An 18,280-nucleotide genomic window follows, 5' to 3' on the forward strand; every position below is an offset into this window, starting at 1 on the left:
TCAATGCGCATCAGAATGTACAGTGAGATTTGAACAGCGGGCAGGTCTGAGGATACGAGAGGGGGCGATTGATCAACCCTGTAATCAGCTACACGAGAGGGGAAATGATGGTGCGGTCTGAATCTCCACATTAGGCGGAGATTTTCTAGAAGATGATCGATTATGACGTTGAATATGTGAAGTGAATAGAAGTGATTCGGATATAGGTACTTACCTATTGAAGATGGATGGATGCACTGAGAATTGGTGACATGTTGGATGGACGGAGTGAACCAGGCCCCTAAGTATAGAATATAGAACGGTTCTAGCGCGTCGGATGCGGTAACCCCGCTGTAGCAAGCCTTGATGTCAGCCCAGAAGGGCTGCTCCCGCATCGTGGCGTAGAAGAAACGGTCTCGATGCTGTGAAAGGATTCATTACTAATGTTGGGCATGTACAGTAAGGAAACATGACTGAAGGTAACGTGAGATCCGAGTAATACGAGATGCTACATCGAGCGATGGATCAAGAGCATCTCCACAGTTTGTGACGTAGAACCAAGACGGAAACATCGGAAATACTGTACATTACCCAACGGAAGAATTATCTGATCAGGTTCTGTTTGCTATTTTGGTGATGGGGCCCGACTTCACAGCAAAGCAATACGAGAGCTTCTGCTTCGATTATGCGCTGATACAGTGAATCACGAGGTAGCAATTAAAGAATAATACTACCGTTTTATGCTTCTTCTGCGCCGCTTTATGCTTATGCATAGTTTCTACGCCTCCCGCTGCGGTTCATCGGCTGATGTCGGTGGGTGCGGGTTTGGAATACGAGATCCAGCTTCGGCCTGTCGATCACCTCGTGTTGCTCAACGCACGAGGTCTCTACTACAAGGCAAGTTGAAGCTGGAGCTCGCCGTGAGCTGGCTATAGCACGGATCAGTATAGCTTTGTGGGACTGGGCTTAGAATAGCTGGAGGTTCTATGTCATAGTTTAGACCAGTGGTGTAGAAATGTCTATATAAACAGCCCTCAACCTCTCTTCCTTCTCATCTCATCTCATCATCACACTCACACACACATCCCCTCTACACACAAACACAAACAAACCACAAACACATTCAAAATGAAGTTCTCCGCCGCAGTCTTCACCCTCCTCGCCGCCACCGGCGTCACAGCCGCACCCGCCGCAGACTCGGTCAGCATGATGGCCTCAACCGCGCAGTGGACCATCCGCGACGCCAAGCGCTACTGCCGCTCCGACGACTCCATCTGCAACTGGAAGTTCGGCATCGACACGGGCAACGGCAAGCCCTACGAGTGCCGCTACGACGTCAAGGGCCCCGGCGCCAGCAAGAAGCGCAGCGCGGGTCCCAGCACCTGCGGCGACTTCACCATCACCTCTGGCTGGAGCGACCAGTTTGGCGCTGACAATGGCTTCACTACGCTGTCTGTTGTGTCCAAGTCGAAGAGGCAGATCATCTGGCCTGCTTATACCGACAAGCAGCTTGCTGGTGCTAAGATTGTTAAGCCTGATCAGTCTTATGCTCCTGCTTCTCTCCCCAACTAAGCGACACTGGATTAATGGTGGAGGATTGGGGATAGGGATTGACGGATGATAATTGCTCGTACATATTTGAGGTACGGAAGGCTTGGGGTCACAATACATAAACGCACGCATTCAGCATTCATTGGTCAATTATTCCCGAAGTGAAAGTGTGACATCCATCGCTTCATCGGCCGAGTGCCGTTGTGCTTTCGGCCGGACCGTTCGGCACCTCGTAACGAAATCAACATTGCCACATGAGCATACGCAACAACAACAACAACCAGTATAACATTGCATATTTTGTAACAGGTAATATAAACAGCGAGCTGTAAACTATCCGACAAATACCTGTTGGCCGAAATGTTTGTCGTGTCAAAGCTACTTATTGAGTGTGCAGACAGAATGTTAACCCAACGGACAGTCCGTGTTACAGCAATGCGTGCGTAATTAGAATGGAAACATACGCCGAATGCATTCCCTGCAACATCACCGAATGCTATAATAAGTTGTCAATTAATATCTTATCAATTGTCCTTGGTCAACTTTGGAGCGCGGGGCCTTGCACCGCCTGGAGCTTAGTGGTCTAATGCCCGGTTACCCTGCAGATGGCATATTTCCAATTTTCGGCGGCGTTGAATGTTGTCATTGGTAAACGATTGTTTAATGACCAGGAGCGTCTTGATCACATACGGTACGTCTATTTAATTGAACTAGTGGCGATGCTTTTACGTCGTGTCTGGAGGCTCTGGCTTTTAATCTCATCCGGGTTAAATTTACATCTCTTAGATGAATGGCAAGTGGAAAGTGTCGCACAGAATGAAGACGCATATGGTGCACTCTTAATGAAGAAACGTTAATCAAGGTATCTATTGCCAATCAAGGCCTGCGCTCTATGGGACCGCATTTATTAAAAAGTTCCCCTACCTGTGCAGCTTTATCGACGTTGGTGAACGCCAGCGGTTCGATGTGATCATTCGCCGCAACACCCGAAATTGAAGGCGCTTGAAGTTCACCGCCTAAAAATTAAGTAGCTTCCTCGATGGAAAACCACAGAACTTAAGTACGTTGTTACATCTCAAATCGCATAACCGCCTGGAAGATGTCAATTTTGTGATACGCGGCAATGCCAGAAGGTTAGATCAATGTTGCACACGCAGACCGTTCTGGCCGTTCCTACAATTGATACGCGTCCAACCGTCGGGAGCAGATCACTAGCCTTATACACAATTCTAGAAGCCTGCGCTGGAACTCACCACAATGATAAATGTGGCTTCACAGTGAAGTTACCCAACATCCAAGCTGCGATACGTCAAAGAAGCGCCGCGAAGTTGACGCCGTGGCGGGGAACAAGCCCTCATTCTAATCCCGCAACAGGCGCCAACATAAACACCGAGGGGCCTTACCCACACCGACAAAAGACGCGTCGATACGAAGTACAATATATATTCACCAGAAAACGCAAATTGAGATCGTCGGAATAAAGTCAATTGAGGCGTTCGCCAAGCTGAAACAAGATGATGCCAGCTCAGAAACGGTGGTAAAACCCAAGACCGACGACACGCGTATGTCTTGCTTAGCTTGGCGCGTACCAATTGACTTTTCCCCTTCTCTACCAAAAAAAAAAGAAAGTTACGGATACATAATGAGCCCGTTGCTGGGATACATACATAGCCACACGGGTATTTTATACGAGCGCGAGTGACAGTTTGGTGTGTGTTTGGTATGTGAGGACCCGGGACGCTCGGGGGAAATGTCATGCTGTTTACTCCGCCAAGTAATGACGGTCTGCCAAGAAGCCCCTTTGATCAAATCTGGGCATTAGCCTCACGAGACCTTAGCACCAGCCATGCAGTAAACCAGTTTTATTCTTCTTCTTTCTACAGTCAATAAACGAACATGTCTATGAATGTGTCACCAGCTCACTCCTCATTCCAGTATCTCCCATGGCCGCGTGCACCTCAAAACTTGATTCCTTGCAGCGCCGTGTTTCAGTGGTCGCGGAGGAAGAATAAGGTAATATTTAAGCATACCAGGGGCTGGGCCAATTGGGTGGAGTTGGGCGCATTAAAGTTTAGCGCCCTCTTCTGTGAAAGGGGGGAATCTTTTAGAAGAGTACTTTGTAACTGTCATAGATTAGAGGGGAGGAGAGGGTATATTGTTATCGTGCAAGGGCTTGCTTGCGTGGCTCGTTCAGAATCTCACCCTAGTACAGGAGATCTTGGCTTTACTTCGTTATTGTGATGGGACGGACCTTCACCTCACTTTGTCTCATCCATGGGTCGTGATGTTTGTTCCGACGAGCTCTCCTACAATTATCGTCTTGCCTTTAGTGCAATTCATCATGCACTGTAAATCAGGTTCAAAATGTCAATTACGTGGCTGCCCCCTCGCCAAGACTTGACCATTTGCCAATAAAGCCATGATCAAAACACCCCATGTCACTGGCGTCTTGGCTCTTCAACCTTCTTGTCTCGTCCATAGGCCTAAAACCCGCCAAGGAAATATACCTCTCGTCGCAGCGCCTGCACTGCCCCGATGCCCAGAGACTTGGCTCGTACCAATAAACTTGCCAGTGCCATTTTATTTCCCCCCTTGTTTTTGTGTGTGCTTTGTATGTACGTAGTAAAGAATAGATCCCCGGCTTTCCGTCCCACCTTTGATCTACCCAGATCTCTCTTCTGTCGGCTTTCTTTCTTACCTTTTGCATTCGCTTTTTTTGCTGTAAACTTTGACATCGAAAACGCTCGTTTTTTATCCCATTTGGACTTTTATTTCCCGGTCCTGTCTTCTTTTGGCGGGAGGGTTTAGTTCACACGCTGAGGTCTGGTGCTTGTGTCGCTCGCTTACAAGCTACCTCGATTGACCACCATATCACGACATCGCCTCATATCGACAACCGTTTCTTGCAGAGGGACTCATATTTGATCACGGCGACATCATGTTTTCGTCACCGACAGCGTTTGTGGCTCATGCTGCGCTTCTGGGATGTCTTCTCGTTCAATCGGTCGACGCCCAGTACTACAAGATTGGAACAAAGGGTACGATGCCGACAGCTGCTGTAGATGGAGGAGGAGTACTGACCGTAAAATAGATGAGATTAAGCAATCGGCACGGGCACTTGCGTACGATCTCATGTTGCAATATGACGGTAACCAGACTGGCATGATTCCCGGTATCTTGCCCGGTCCTCCCACAGAATACAAGGGCGACTACTACTGGTGGGAAGGTGGAGCGATGATGGGAACGTATATCGGTGCGTCGGCGTTGACACCTCACCAAAATGAAAGGAAGACTAACTGGAGCCAGATTACTGGAAACTCACCGGCGACGAGAGCTACAACCACGTAGTGATGGAGGGCATGCTTCACCAAACAGGCGACGGCCACGATTACATGCCCAGCAACCACAGTGCATCCCTCGGAAACGACGATCAAGGCTTCTGGGGCATGTCCGCCATGCTCGCAGCAGAGAACAAGTTCCCCAACCCACCCGAGGACAAACCCCAATGGCTCGCTCTCGCACAGGCCGTATGGACGACACAGGCCAAGCCCGAGCGACACGACGACGAGTGCAACGGTGGAATGCGATGGCAGATTCCCTTCACCAACTCTGGATACGATTACAAGAATAGTGCGTTTGTCCCGAGATTGAACGATGGGGAGGTGTAGCTAACCTTTGCAGCAATTGCTAACGGATGCTTCTTCAACATCGGGGCTCGTCTTGCGCGATACACTGGAAATGAAACGTATGCGAAACACGCTGAAGAGACGTGGGAGTGGCTCTGGGGCGTCAACTACATCGACCACGAAAAGTGGCTGGTCTACGATGGCGGACACGTCGGCAAGAACTGTACCGACATCAACAAGGCCACCTTTTCCTACAACGCCGCCATTCTCATCCAAGGCGCTGCCTTTATGTACAACTTTGTAAGTCCACTCACCTCTCCACTACAACATTCACTTACAATCGCAGACCAATGGTTCCACTGTATGGGAGGACCGCATCGACAAGCTCCTCGACGCCACGCTCAAGACTTTCTTCCCCAAGGACATCATGTACGAAGTTCCCTGCGAGGGCCGCAAAGGCGCCTGCTCGACCGACATGTTATCCTTCAAGGGCTACGTGCACCGCTGGCTAGCGGTGACAACACAAGTCGCGCCCTTCACGGCGGAGCGCATCCTCCCCGTGCTGCAGACATCCACCGAAGCAGCGGTTAAGCAGTGCACCGGCGGAGATTCCGGTCGCAAATGCGGTTTCTACTGGAGTGGCGGCGAATTCGTGGACCCTGCTGTTGACGAAACTAGTGGTGCAGGCGAGCAGATGAACGTGCTAGCTGCGGTGTCGAGTTTACTGATTGGCGATGCTGAACCGCCTGCGACGAATAGTACGGGTGGTATCTCGAAGGGCGATCCCAAGGCCGGTGAGGATTCGCATGATAATCCGGAGCCGGAACCCATCACGACTGCGGATCGAGCGGGAGCGGGTATCCTGACGTTCCTGGTACTTGCGAGTGCAGTCGGAACGTTTGGATGGATGTGTTTTGATTGAGCGATTTTAAGTATGGCGTTGGTTGTAAACATGTACAAGAAACTCGACTGGCGAGCGAGGAATTACTTTTTTGTTTGTGATTGTTCTTTTGTTGGAGAATGGAGTTGAACGCGTCCCATCAGGATTGAGGGGATTGTTAAGACCTTGATGGGAGATACCCAATGAAAGGCAGCATTCTGATAGATTTGTTTAAATACAGATGCTTGATAAGTTGTTTACAGATGCGCCCTTGTCTTGACCTCGTGACCCGTCTCAATTCAACGTCGCGCCTGAGGATCACGGTGCTGTGTTGGACGCGACGGGGAGAAGCGCGCGAGTTGTTGGTAGATCCGAGACGCATTATCGGCATGACTGAGCGATCAATCTCATGCACCACACAATGTTGTTTATTAGTGAGGATCACCAGAAGCCGAGCATGTCGATGTGACCGAGCGACTTCTGTCGCGATTGAGGGGAATGGGACGCGCGGGAAGGCTGATTTCGGATTGACTTGGCTGGCTAATTCATTGCAATTGCACTCGTGGTTGTGCGAACATGCCGCACCCATCATTGTGAAGTACATATTAACATATCACGGAAAAAAAAGGAACTTGGTAGCGATGGTCAAGATCAGCTGCGATAATGCTCTGATGTTGCCCTTAAGCTTTCGGCGTTTGCTGAGCCAACGAGGTCAGTACAAAAGCATATTATTCTATTTTTAATTAGGAGACTTATCTTTGTTAAGGCTATGTGTACAATCGACCAACGAGGTCAGTATGACAAAACTGCCTTTGATGGAAGCTGCTGGAGACTTGTGGCTGAGAGCTTCTATCGCCACAGGAACTTAGCTGCTGTAGACCCAGAACGGCTGACTCATCATAAATTATGGAGCTGGCGCCATGTTTCGTTCAACCTCGCAGCCTTTCGCCTTTGGGCCAGTTTATCAACCTTGATCACTTGAATCAGGCACGCAGCGCATTAACTCCTGATATCAACAGCAAAAGCCGCCACTTCTCTCGAGCTCCTGATCGACGTGACACCAAGCCATGGCTGAACTACCCACTACTGAAACAGTGATGCCCGCCCCCATCGCTTTCAAACAAAGGAGCCGACGAGCCAAGGACAGCGTGAGAAAGCGACCTGCTAGCACCTTGCCAGCGCATGACGACTCTAACGATTCCTCTTCTTCAGACGACGAACGCGACGCTGTAGACGGACCTCGGATTAAGCGCAACAAGAAGGGCGCAATCTCAGCGTCATCGACGAGTCAACGGAATCCCGATCAAGATCACGGTCCTACAGCCTTTCGCGCGAATCGTGAAGTGCCACTATCAGACACAAACGATGCCACAAAGCGGAAGGACTGGTATGATCAACCGACAACCAAGGGCCCCGCTCGTACCGCCTCCAATGTGCGCATCACGACAACCTTCGACTTCAAACCCGACGTCTGCAAAGATTACAAGAAGACCGGTTTCTGTGGCTACGGGGACGCGTGCATCTACTTGCATTCAAGAGAAGACGTTAAGCAAGGATGGCAGCTTGAGAAAGAATGGGAAGACGTGGGAAAGAGCCGGAAGAAGATCAGTGGTAATCGCGAAAAGGCAGATGTTGTCGAGGACGAGGCAGATACAGAAATGCTGGACAAGATCCCCTTTGCATGCACTATCTGCGAGAAACCTTATAAGCAACCTGTCGTCACTCGATGTGGCCATTATTTCTGCGAGGCATGTGCCCTCAAGAGGTACAGGAAGGATCCGACATGTAAGAACTGCGGAGCCGCGACCATGGGAGTTTTCAACACAGCGTCGAAATTGGAGAAGCTGTTGCGGCGGAAGAGAGAGCATGAAGAGAAGCGGGATGGGGCAGTACAAGGATTAGACGATGAAGGGGGCACGAAGAGTATAACTAGATGATTTCTATAAACAAACGGTAACTTGCCCTTGATAAAGTTATCAAACAACCAGCCCGGGGGCTGGAGGGAGAGGAAAGGATGAAGGAATGGAAGCATGATACAAAGCTCATATATCACAAGAACTCTGACTCTGGTAAGGATGAGATGAGAACATGGCTCCTTAAAGTGCCCCTTGTCAAATGTCTGACTGCTCAGATGAAAGCCAGATTTGCCCTCGGCGATGTATGCCTTGGACTCTCGAAGCCTTCTAAGAGACAATACAGTTTGAACAGCAGTAAGCTTACCATCTCAGACTCGCGCTGGCATCTGTGGCGGAGTCGATAGGTAATGCACTTTTCGTCTTTGAATTAACTCGTATCGCCGGAGTAAGGTGGAAGAGCACCCTGGGCAAGTTATCACGATCAGAATCTACCAACCCTCTATTGGTATCAGTCTGCTCTTTGCCTGAGATGGTGCATGTATATGCGTCAAAGCGAATCTTGGGAGGATGTTAGTTAGCGGGATAAGATTGGAAAATTGAACTTCTAAGGTATGATATCAGAATAGGTCATGGAGGGACTGACGGATTCAGTCGCCATTCCAACCGAAGCATTCATTTACCTTTTATCTTTTCTAGAATCACTCTGGCCTCAATCTGTATTCTGATCGTGCTCGGCTTACCCGCTGTCCAAGCCAATCACCCGTCTCACTCCAGAACCGCGCGTGAGTTACCGCACCGTCATAGTATGGAACTTCCCGACCTTTACAAGACTCTTAAACCACGCACTTCCCTTGAAATTCCTTCAAAATCTCTGTTTCTCTCTCTCTCTCTCTCTCTCTCCCACCAAGATCTCTGTGGTGATATAAGCTCTTAGCCCAAGTCTCTCTTTCATCCGTTGGTTTTGTGCTCATATCAACCATGGCAACCACAGCTGATAACGTATACGAGTTCTACCGACCCTCAAAAATATTGGCGCTTGTCGCTTGCGTAGTCTTTGCAGTTTTTAGTTTTGTTCACCTAGGCTATGTCTTTCGCTATCGAAAATATTTCTGTTTGGTTCTTGTCATTGGAGGACTCTGTACGTCGCAACTCACTTCAAACACTATGGACCATCCTTCTAATACTTATTTCATAGTTGAGGTTGCGGGCCTTGGTGCGAGGATATACTCGACCGACCATCTACAAGACCAAGAATCTTACAGCACGCAAACACTCCTGATTCTCCTGGCGCCCATCTTCTTCTCCGCAGCAATCTACATGTTCCTCGGCCGAATCATCCGCGCCACTGAGCATCCAGACCTTTCCATTATTCGAACAGCATGGCTTTCTAAGTTCTTTGTAATAGCCGATGTCTTATGCTTCGTCGTTCAGGCTTGCGGCGCAGGAATGCTCGTCAACGCTAATAACACCGCTGATCAGAACAGTGGAGAGAATGTTATTCTGGCTGGACTGGCTCTCCAGGTTGTCATTTTGGTCATCTTCCTTATTTGTGCGGGAGTATTTCATGCACGACTTGCGAAAAGAGGACTTATTGGGGCGATTAATCCGAGACTCTACTTGGTTTCAATGCTCGGTGTGCTGTATACCTGTGCGATATTGATTCTGTTCCGAAATGTTTTTCGATTGGTTGAGTTTGGGCTTGGGGATGATGGATATTTGCAGGCGCATGAGTGGCCGATTTATGTCTTTGATGTTCTCCTCATGGCTATGGTTATGGCGCTGGCATTGAGTTGGTACCCGGCTGATTTGCACATTCATCATGATCCTTATAGACAACGACCAATGACCAGCACGGCTTAGATCAGTTTGATAGAGGGGCTAGTATGATAGAAGAAAGAGTTTTGGTAATTTGTACTTTAGCTTGCTGGGGGGAGTTTCGTATAAGATACAGTTTCAGCGAGATAATAAATGCTTGATTGATATTTGTCGAATATGTGTTACACTACCGATGTCATGGAATGATAGACGAGCCAATAGATCTTGAGATATTCTGGTGTCCTTCTTGTCAGCAGCTACTGCATGTCCAAGGATATCCCGGTCATCGGGGATAGCACAAAGAAATAGAGTTTGTCCACGACAGCCCCAACCAAGCACGGAGAAATTGTCGCGTTTCGGTGTAATATCCACAACATCAGAACCCCAAACTCTAATAACCGCTCCCAAAATCCCCTTTACTTAAGCAAATCCCTCAATGCTACTGTAAGTCCATATAACTCCATCCTCATCCCGAAAACTCATCGCCAAGAGAAATGATAGTCACACAAACTTGACAGCGGGTGGCTTTAGCACCGTCGAACCTAGGCAAACAGGTGGGGAGAAGATCAGCAGCACCGACTCTTGAGCTAGCCAGGGGTAAACACAGAAAATCAGACGGTTCCCCACGTTCTCCAGACGTTGGATGCCAAGATATGGGGGCACTGACGTCGAAAGCGACGACATTTTCCAATTTGGATGCAACGTTCTCGTTCTCGTTCTCGATGAGGACTTGAAGTTACATTGGAGATAGAGTACCGAAGCCAAGGGCTCGGCGATAACACTTTTGCATCGGAGAAACGTGGTGGAATCGGAAATTGATCGTAATATTATGCTTATGCCTGCGTTTATGTCGCCTTCTAATATTGATACATCTAAATAATCGCTCACTTTGCCTCCCATACGTTACTTTGCCAACTTCATCAAAGTGACTCCTCTACTCCAAATAAACAACCACCATAGTAAAAGTTACATAGCACAATTTAGTCATCGTAGTGCTCAATCTCGTCAGCGACCAAGCTCAAGATATTCTCCTCCCCTGGCACATTCTGAGGGAAGCGAGCGTTGTAGCCGATGACAGATCGGGCCTTCAAATAAGTTCGCGTAGGAATAGAAACCTTCCGAGTGGAGACGAACCACTTGACATTCTCACTACAGGGCGGTGTAGTAAGCGAGCCCGAGTATCTAAGACAACAAAAACCGTCAGCGGGCATCACTTTATTCTTGGCATGCTTAGTATAACTCACGATTGGAAATCGCCCTCGTTAAGAAGCGACACAATCTCGGACATTTTGAGAGACTTGATGTGAGTGGTTTGTCCCAGGGTCGCAATCTTATCCACCGAGTTCAGCACGGTGGTAACGACAGTGGATTTCGTAGCAGGGGTGTCTGTCTTGCCCTTGCGCGTCTCCCTGAATTTATACGAATCGACCGCTCCGTCGTCGAGATCGATGAAGACACCGATGACAGCGAGTTTGCCATCTTCACTGGAGTGCACCATGTGCATCTCCATGGCTAGACTGGTGCCATTGTCGATGTGCTCGCTAGGCAGATGGAAGTGGAATTGCTTTAGGTGGTATGTCGTGTTTTCGATGGTGATTTTACCACCGAGTCCTTCGGTGACTACTTCCACGGTGCTTCCCAAGTTCTCGAACTCAGCGCCCTTGGTGAAGTTGGGGATCTCGATGTTTAGGTCCGAGGCGGAGAGGATGTTGAATGAGCCGTCGGCGAGGTTGATGGGGGATTGGTGGTGGCCGGTTGCGCATAGTTCGTTGGCCTTGGGGTCTAAGTTGTACCAGTTTGCTGGACCCTATTGTATAACGTCAGTACTGTATCGAGGTCTCTAAAGCTCTCACTGGATAAGAGAGACTGAAGAAGAAGTCCAAGGGGATCGGGTGGCGTACATTGGCAGCAGAGTATCCAAACTTGGGAGCATGGATAACATCAGCTCTCCTATGAAGATGCGTTCCATACGCACACGACGCGTGGACCTGCGGCGCACAGGCAGCCAGAACAGCTAACAAAGATATCCAAGAAGTCATATTTAAAGGTATTATATATGCCAAAAGCTGGGGAAACTTATGAAACTCGAAGACAAGGTAAAAAACAAGCTTCTACAGATCTTAAGCGCATGAAACCGAGAAACACTCTCCATTTAAGTATTCCTCCATCCTCATCCCTACAATCCCCGACAGGTAATATAAACCCAGGGTTATGATCCAGGGGTCTACAGGCTGGGGCTTACATCAACCGCAACGGTAGCTAGCCGACTGCCGCCAAAGTCACGCCACAATTACTCTTACCGGCCAAGCCGGGGGCGGTGGATCTAAAACGGGTGTGTTTATTCATCATCGCTTGGGCGGAAATCAGTATTGCTGAAGAAAATGAAATAAGCGTCGCCGGGTATACCCTGTCAAGTTAAGTCCGAGTGTCCGGTTGAAACTTGGGGCACTGCGCATTTGGGGTTAGAGGAGACCCTGAACTTGTCATTAGTCTGCATGAATCAATTATGCTTTTGGCCAGAACAATGCTCAGAACTGCCGTACTTGATAGCGTTGCACTCGTAAACCCAGTTATTTATCGATCTTCACCCCGAGTATCGTAACTCTGGATAATAAAATGACGTGTGCCATGTTATTATCTACGCCCGCAAAGCCCCGCGGAGTAAGCGCATTAAACTGGACATTCTCCATGGAGATGAAGAGCGAGACTTCACTGGCTGGAACAAAACCTCCAGAGAAAGCCGTTGCCAAGCGCCAGGGGGTTCCAGGGGGTAAGGGTAAGGGTCTGGGGGGCTCAGACGGGGCAGAGGTTCTGGACTCCTTGGCAGTGCATTGGCTGTAATCTGACACACGGCTTCGACATGTGGCTTGAGAATGACTCGAGGGCGTGGAGAATGGTAATTTCATCTTCTCAAATCTCTCAATAATGGAGTTTGGGAAAGGATCATGAATAAGCTTAAGTTTTGAACGATGCTACCTTTCTCCGTACTGATCGAGTCAGGTGACTTGGCGATAGTGGATTCGCGATAACAGAACCCAATGGAATCATGACGACAACGATAAATCCACTCAACCTCACTTACAGTACAATCTTATCCCAAACTCTATCACAACTGCCAAGACTCGAGTATTAAGCTCTCTTATAGTCTCCTTCCTATCCTGCACAACCCAGTCTAGCCTCAACTTACCGACAATTCGGCTTCTTATCCCACTTTATCCCTCGTCTAGCATTACCAATCACGGCAGTTGATACGACATACGCAAGCTTGTCACCTGTCATTTCTCTTCGATTTCATCTCGCGATCCTTCGAAACTCAATCTTGACATGGCTCCCTTGTACCAAAAGACCCTCGTGCTCGGTGCCTCGTCCGGTATTGGAGAGGCCCTTGCCGCCAAGCTCATAGCCACAGGGACAAAGGTGATTGTCGTCGGTAGACGGAGTGATAAGCTTGAAGAGTTCGTGAAGAAACATGGAGAGGATAGTGCAAGGGCTGTTGTGTTTGACGTCACGGACTTGAAAGGAATCAAAAGCTTTGCCGAATCTATCACCCAGTCTGATCCAGATTTGGACTCTATCGTGTTCAGTTCAGGTATTCAACGAGGATTTGACTTTACAAACCCTGAAACTCTGGATCTATCTGTTCTTGGCAACGAACTTACCACCAATTACACATCTGCCGTGCATCTCACCGCAGCATTCCTCCCTCATCTCAAGAAACAGCCCCAAGGCCATCTAATCTACATCAGCGCCACGCTCGGTCTAATCCCCTCCATGATCCGAACACCAAACTACAATGCATCCAAGTCCGCGCTGCACACATTCATCCTCAACGTTCGAGAGCAACTCAAAGCCAGTGGAGTTTCTCATATCCGCATGGTTGAAGTTTTTCCGCCAGCTGTTCAGACAGAGTTGCATGATGAGAAGCATCAGCCTGATTTGGTGAACGGCGGAGAGATTGGAATGCCGCTTGGTGAGTTTACGGAGAGGATGTTTGAGGGGCTTGGTACGGGTGATGAGCAGTTTGCTGTTGGGCCGGGGGAGAGTTTGTTTAAGGAGGATGGGTTTGAGACGCAGAGAATGAAGCTTTATGAGGCGGGGAGGGAGTTTATCAACAAATCTTTGGCTAAGTATCTAAAGAAGTAGGGGAATAGAATTACTTAGGAACTGAAGAACTTAGTAGCTTCTCAAGGGCTGTAGCGTGTAAGAGACTATCTGGAATCTATTCTGTAAGTATGTAAGTATGTTAGTAGGAAGTCCAATCTTCCTGCATAGTTGCTTGCATAATTAAGCATAAACCTAATTCCTTCCCGCTGTGGTCTCTGCTACGCTACGCTACCATTTTCAGTATGCACGATCTCTTAATGGAAGTCTGGAACATCAGCCGAAATGGACTGACCAATATCTTTCCTCAAATTCGACTCACTTCATAGCTCATGCACACTCCCCTCCGTCTAGCCACATTAGTTGAGCTATATAAAATTTCAACAAATATTTCGGATGAAGCCGGGCATCTATGAAACAAGACTGCATGATTTGCAAATCGCGCATCCTCAGCTGGCCCGTTCTCGTATGATATTCAAGCCACAGAAGCATAGCCTCACATCCCTGTCCTGGCTTACCTCTCAACTACCTGACTGTCATGCTGATGTTCTAAAAAGGCTATGTAAGAAGCTAAAGAGGGAAGGTAGGCATGCGGATGGTGTGGCGAGGATTACTTCAGCTATAAGCAATATGCTGGATGTCAGAGCTGAAATCACATGTGATAAGCCACGATCAATAGTCTCATTCTTGATGAGTTTTGCGCAGTTTATGTAGATCTCTGTCCGAGTTCAAATTAAATGAATTATTGTCGTATTCTTCATCAACTATGTTAACTATGACACTCGTTGTCATGGCTTATAGTACCATGCCTCCGTAGATGCAACACTTTACATCACCACAGCGACGTGATCATCCATATACTTCCCAATATCTCCCAAGAAAAGAGAAGCAAGCACAGAAACCACACCAAAGGCAATGCTCACATAATACACCCACTTGTATGCCTCAGCATAAGCAGTCTGGCCAGCCTGGATCACAATCTTATACAGCGCCTCATTTCCCTTGATACCTGGTACCTCAGCAATCTCGTCCAGTAGAGAGATACTGGTCAGCCCGATGACCTCCCCGATGACTTCAGTTGAGGTGATGTTGCCATACTTCACCATGGCACCACCGATGTAGTGAATAGCAGCAGGTGTGAACTTGGCCACAAGGACATTATAGTAAATGGTGTAACCGATGCTGCCGCCAATGACGCGGATGCTTAGAGTAAGCGCTGCGATAGTCGCGATGAGATCGTCGGGGCAGATGATTGTCGTGATGATACTTGCTGGGACGACGATTCCTCCGATACCCAGACCGGCCAGGACGAGAATTCCCCATAGGGTGGACATGTTGTCGGGTCTTGCAACAGACATGGCGCCACATCCAGCTGTCATCAGGATACTCGAGATAACCATGAGTGATCTGTTTGCACCTCTGAAAACAGACAGGAGCCAGAGGACAATGCATGCACCGGCCATAATGCTGAAACCAACAGGAATACCTCGGATTCCGACTTGCACAGGGTCATGACCGTACACGTTGAAAGCCTGCGTAGGCCAAAACATGAGGATGGAAAAGAAGTTGGCACCAGAGATGAAGGTGATGATGAGTGTCAGGGTAAGAATCCTCGGTGCCTGGTTGATACGGCGGGGAAACATGGGATACGGCGCAAAGAAGCCCTCCCAGACGACGAAAAGGACCACCAAAGCCGCTCCAAGAATCAGAGGAACAAGGACATGCGCCGACTTCCAGGGATACATATATCCACCCCACTGCAGTCCAGCCATGAACAAGATCATTCCAGCAATGCTGAGAAAACCACCGACGAAGTCAATGCGCTTCAAGATTTCTCCTCGAGTCAGACCCTCAGAGTTGGCGCGAGGCGGTGGGAAGTAGAACACCGCTGTCAAGACAAGACCGACAAAAGCCCAAAGAGCACAGAAGAGGCCGATGTATCGCCATGTCGAGTGTGCGGCGATGAGCTGTGCCCAGAGAACAGAGGGGCAGAAAGGCACGATTGTGAAGATCAGGATGGAGACGTACTTGCCACGCTGGGCAGTCGGTGCCATCTCAGATGTTGCTGCTAGAGCGGTGAGTTCGTTGATACCAGCTCCGATACCCGCCAAGACCATCCCACCTAAGTTACTAGTTAGCTTTGATCTGCAGGGGAAGGGATGGAGGCTTACCGATAAAGACATTCATAGTGTGGGCGGTAGAACAGACGATCATTCCAAGGACGATAAACGATGCGCCGGAGAGGGCAACATATCGACGACCGAACATATCCGATAGAGATCCCACAAACGGACAGACCGCTGCTAGTGACAGAAGGTTGGCTAGAACAAACCAGGTCCAACGATCGTGTCCTCCGATATCAGCATAGATGTACGGCGGGACACCTCCGAATAGATAGACTGGGATCTGGGAGCCTGTCCAGAGAAACGCTTGCGCAACGAGGGCCATGAATCGTCTTTTTGTCATCTGAGATATGGTCGTCAGTATGCATGAATATCAGGGCTCGTGGTGTGTATACCTTTGCATCTTGACCCTCACCCGACTCATCCGCATGAGCCTCGAAGGCATTCTTCTCCTGATATGCAACGGCAGCATGTTCAGTCTCTACATGAGTAGGCTTCTCGCTCTCAGAGTTCTGCCCACTGGCGTCCAATTGCGTCGGACCCATGGCGATATCTGCAATAGAATATCTAGCGAAGAAGAGTTGAATTGCTTAGTGAAGTAGGGATTTAGGAGTATTTAAATTGTATATTGTTATGTTACACTGATCGACTGTTTATCCTACTTATACAGACTGCTCCGATCAAGGTGCCGAGGCATCCTGTCGTCAAACGAGGGGTCAGGATACGCTATTGAGAGTCTAGACTTGATTTAAACGACAGGAATTGATAAGAAGCCAGGGAGACTGATAGTTTCCAGAGTTTCTGTGATGGCAAATGACCCTAACAAGTCATTTGTGATCGGGTCTTCGGCACCTTTAACACGAATCTAGTCTAGTATCTGGAGATGGAACCCACACTTGCAGGAAAGCCACGTCGTTCGATCTGCCAATCGCAACTTTGTTCTTTTTTTAAAGAATGATGCTTAATATTGAGGTGGGATAAGCAAGTAGGCTTGACTTCGATGTATGGTGCTTCAGCAAAGTAGAAAGAGTCTCAGAACTGAACATCTTGGTTCACCTTCCCCCTTTCTCTGATCGCTGTGGCCATCCCGATACATCTAGAGCAGCAAGAGTCTCCAGATTCCAGCAGAAGTAGCGAGTTGCGACCACGGAGTATATCACCGTTTCTGTCTTGGCGCAACCTCGGCCCCGTAGACCTAAGCTGCTAACCCACGGGGTCGAGCGCGGGGAACCCTGCTTAGCCCAAAAGCTTGCCTCGATTCTGAGCAGGGTTTCCCCGTGATTTTAGTCCGTGGGCCTACGAAGTCTACAGGCGCCATAGAGAACAGCTTGCTATCTATTGAACCTATCCATAGAGGTTAACGGACAACGCCACGAATGAGTACGCTAATGCGAGGGCTGAGCAATCCGAATATAGGGTGTGCTATCTTACTGAGGTAGTCCCATGCGCACAGACTTGAGCTTGCGCGCTGATTAAGTCTAATGGTGGTAATTAGACGAAGCGCGGAACGAGGAATAGTTGGCTAATGTTTGGCAGGTCCTTGGCGGTAAGGATTCACAGTAATTCATTCTACTTTCTTGCACTTGATATATGCACGTATATTTTAACATGTTATTGATTCCCCTTTGCCACTTCTCTGTCCAAGGAGGCAGCTATCAAATAGCATAGTGGCTTGTAACTTCAACACGCCTTCTTGCCATTAGGTAGGATGGGTCGTGTGCTTGTTCTCGTCTAGACTATACTCCGTACTTAAGCACTGTTTGGAAGCACAGCTGAACAACAAGCGCAAGCTTAAGCTCTGCGGGGATTGAGGCTTGTCTCGGAAGATGTCCGTGGGCTTTACTGAAGAGTGTAAGCCCTGTTCTGGTAAGTTCTCAGTCACGGATCTCAACTGCATATAGCACATCTGGATTGTAGCCAGCAATGAACCATTTGAAAGAACAAGAACCACTAGTTGTACTCGGGAACAATGTTCTCAACCGGACATGCCGCCGGTGCACTTCCATATCTGCTCTTGACACCTCGCCACTCCGGGCCTCCCGGCTCCTGGCTAACAACATAATAGCTTCTTTCCGCTCCTACTCCTATGCATGCATATTAAAACGTTATTAGAAAAGCACCTACTTTTATCAGAGAGGAACTTAGTAAGAATATATTTTAAGGACTAAATTCTATTTAAGCTAAAGGCTTAGTTTATAAAACTCTTAAAAGCTTTATTAAAAAAACCTATACTTAAATTAAAACTAGTAATACTTATAAATATATAACTTTTATATTAACTTTATTATTAGAATATTAATTAATTATATTAATACTTTATTAAATTATAATATTTATAATATCTTTTAA

The 18,280-nt window shown here is 48.3% G+C and overlaps 7 protein-coding genes across 7 annotated transcripts; 5 read left to right on the forward strand and 2 right to left on the reverse strand.

Annotated features, from left to right (window-relative positions):
• Nucleotides 1-1,107: 1,107 nt before the first annotated feature.
• On the forward strand, nucleotides 1,108-1,551 carry FSUBG_4578 (small secreted protein; the record flags this gene model as incomplete). The annotated part of the gene is made up of 1 exon (XM_036682582.1): nucleotides 1,108-1,551. One exon carries the CDS (start codon nucleotides 1,108-1,110, stop codon nucleotides 1,549-1,551), a length of 444 nt encoding a protein of 147 aa, XP_036539993.1.
• A 2,917-nt stretch (nucleotides 1,552-4,468) lies between these two features.
• Nucleotides 4,469-6,078, forward strand: FSUBG_4579 (mannan endo-1 6-alpha-mannosidase DCW1; the record flags this gene model as incomplete). Its single annotated transcript, XM_036682583.1, has 5 exons — nucleotides 4,469-4,568; nucleotides 4,622-4,783; nucleotides 4,837-5,160; nucleotides 5,212-5,456; nucleotides 5,503-6,078. The coding sequence occupies 5 exons, from the start codon at nucleotides 4,469-4,471 to the stop codon at nucleotides 6,076-6,078; spliced, it is 1,407 nt and encodes a 468-aa protein (XP_036539994.1).
• A 1,025-nt stretch (nucleotides 6,079-7,103) lies between these two features.
• On the forward strand, nucleotides 7,104-7,973 carry FSUBG_4580 (pre-mRNA splicing factor cwc24; the record flags this gene model as incomplete). Its single annotated transcript, XM_036682585.1, has 1 exon — nucleotides 7,104-7,973. One exon carries the CDS (start codon nucleotides 7,104-7,106, stop codon nucleotides 7,971-7,973), a length of 870 nt encoding a protein of 289 aa, XP_036539995.1.
• An 897-nt stretch (nucleotides 7,974-8,870) lies between these two features.
• FSUBG_4581 (Rtm1p) lies at nucleotides 8,871-9,752 on the forward strand (the record flags this gene model as incomplete). The annotated part of the gene is made up of 2 exons (XM_036682586.1): nucleotides 8,871-9,030; nucleotides 9,088-9,752. The coding sequence occupies 2 exons, from the start codon at nucleotides 8,871-8,873 to the stop codon at nucleotides 9,750-9,752; spliced, it is 825 nt and encodes a 274-aa protein (XP_036539996.1).
• A 935-nt stretch (nucleotides 9,753-10,687) lies between these two features.
• Nucleotides 10,688-11,746, reverse strand: FSUBG_4582 (carbonic anhydrase; the record flags this gene model as incomplete). The annotated part of the gene is made up of 3 exons (XM_036682587.1): nucleotides 10,688-10,856; nucleotides 10,952-11,514; nucleotides 11,561-11,746. 3 exons carry the CDS (start codon nucleotides 11,744-11,746, stop codon nucleotides 10,688-10,690), a joined length of 918 nt encoding a protein of 305 aa, XP_036539997.1.
• A 1,285-nt stretch (nucleotides 11,747-13,031) lies between these two features.
• Nucleotides 13,032-13,850, forward strand: FSUBG_4583 (oxidoreductase dltE; the record flags this gene model as incomplete). The annotated part of the gene is made up of 1 exon (XM_036682588.1): nucleotides 13,032-13,850. One exon carries the CDS (start codon nucleotides 13,032-13,034, stop codon nucleotides 13,848-13,850), a length of 819 nt encoding a protein of 272 aa, XP_036539998.1.
• Nucleotides 13,851-14,635: 785 nt separating this feature from the next.
• On the reverse strand, nucleotides 14,636-16,476 carry FSUBG_4584 (major facilitator superfamily transporter; the record flags this gene model as incomplete). Its single annotated transcript, XM_036682589.1, has 3 exons — nucleotides 14,636-15,930; nucleotides 15,980-16,274; nucleotides 16,327-16,476. 3 exons carry the CDS (start codon nucleotides 16,474-16,476, stop codon nucleotides 14,636-14,638), a joined length of 1,740 nt encoding a protein of 579 aa, XP_036539999.1.
• Between the last annotated feature and the right edge of the window lie 1,804 nt (nucleotides 16,477-18,280).

The sequence above is a fragment of the Fusarium subglutinans genome (assembly GCF_013396075.1).
Source record: "Fusarium subglutinans strain NRRL 66333 chromosome Unknown NRRL66333_c0000041, whole genome shotgun sequence".
Taxonomy (NCBI): Eukaryota; Fungi; Ascomycota; class Sordariomycetes; order Hypocreales; family Nectriaceae; genus Fusarium; species Fusarium subglutinans.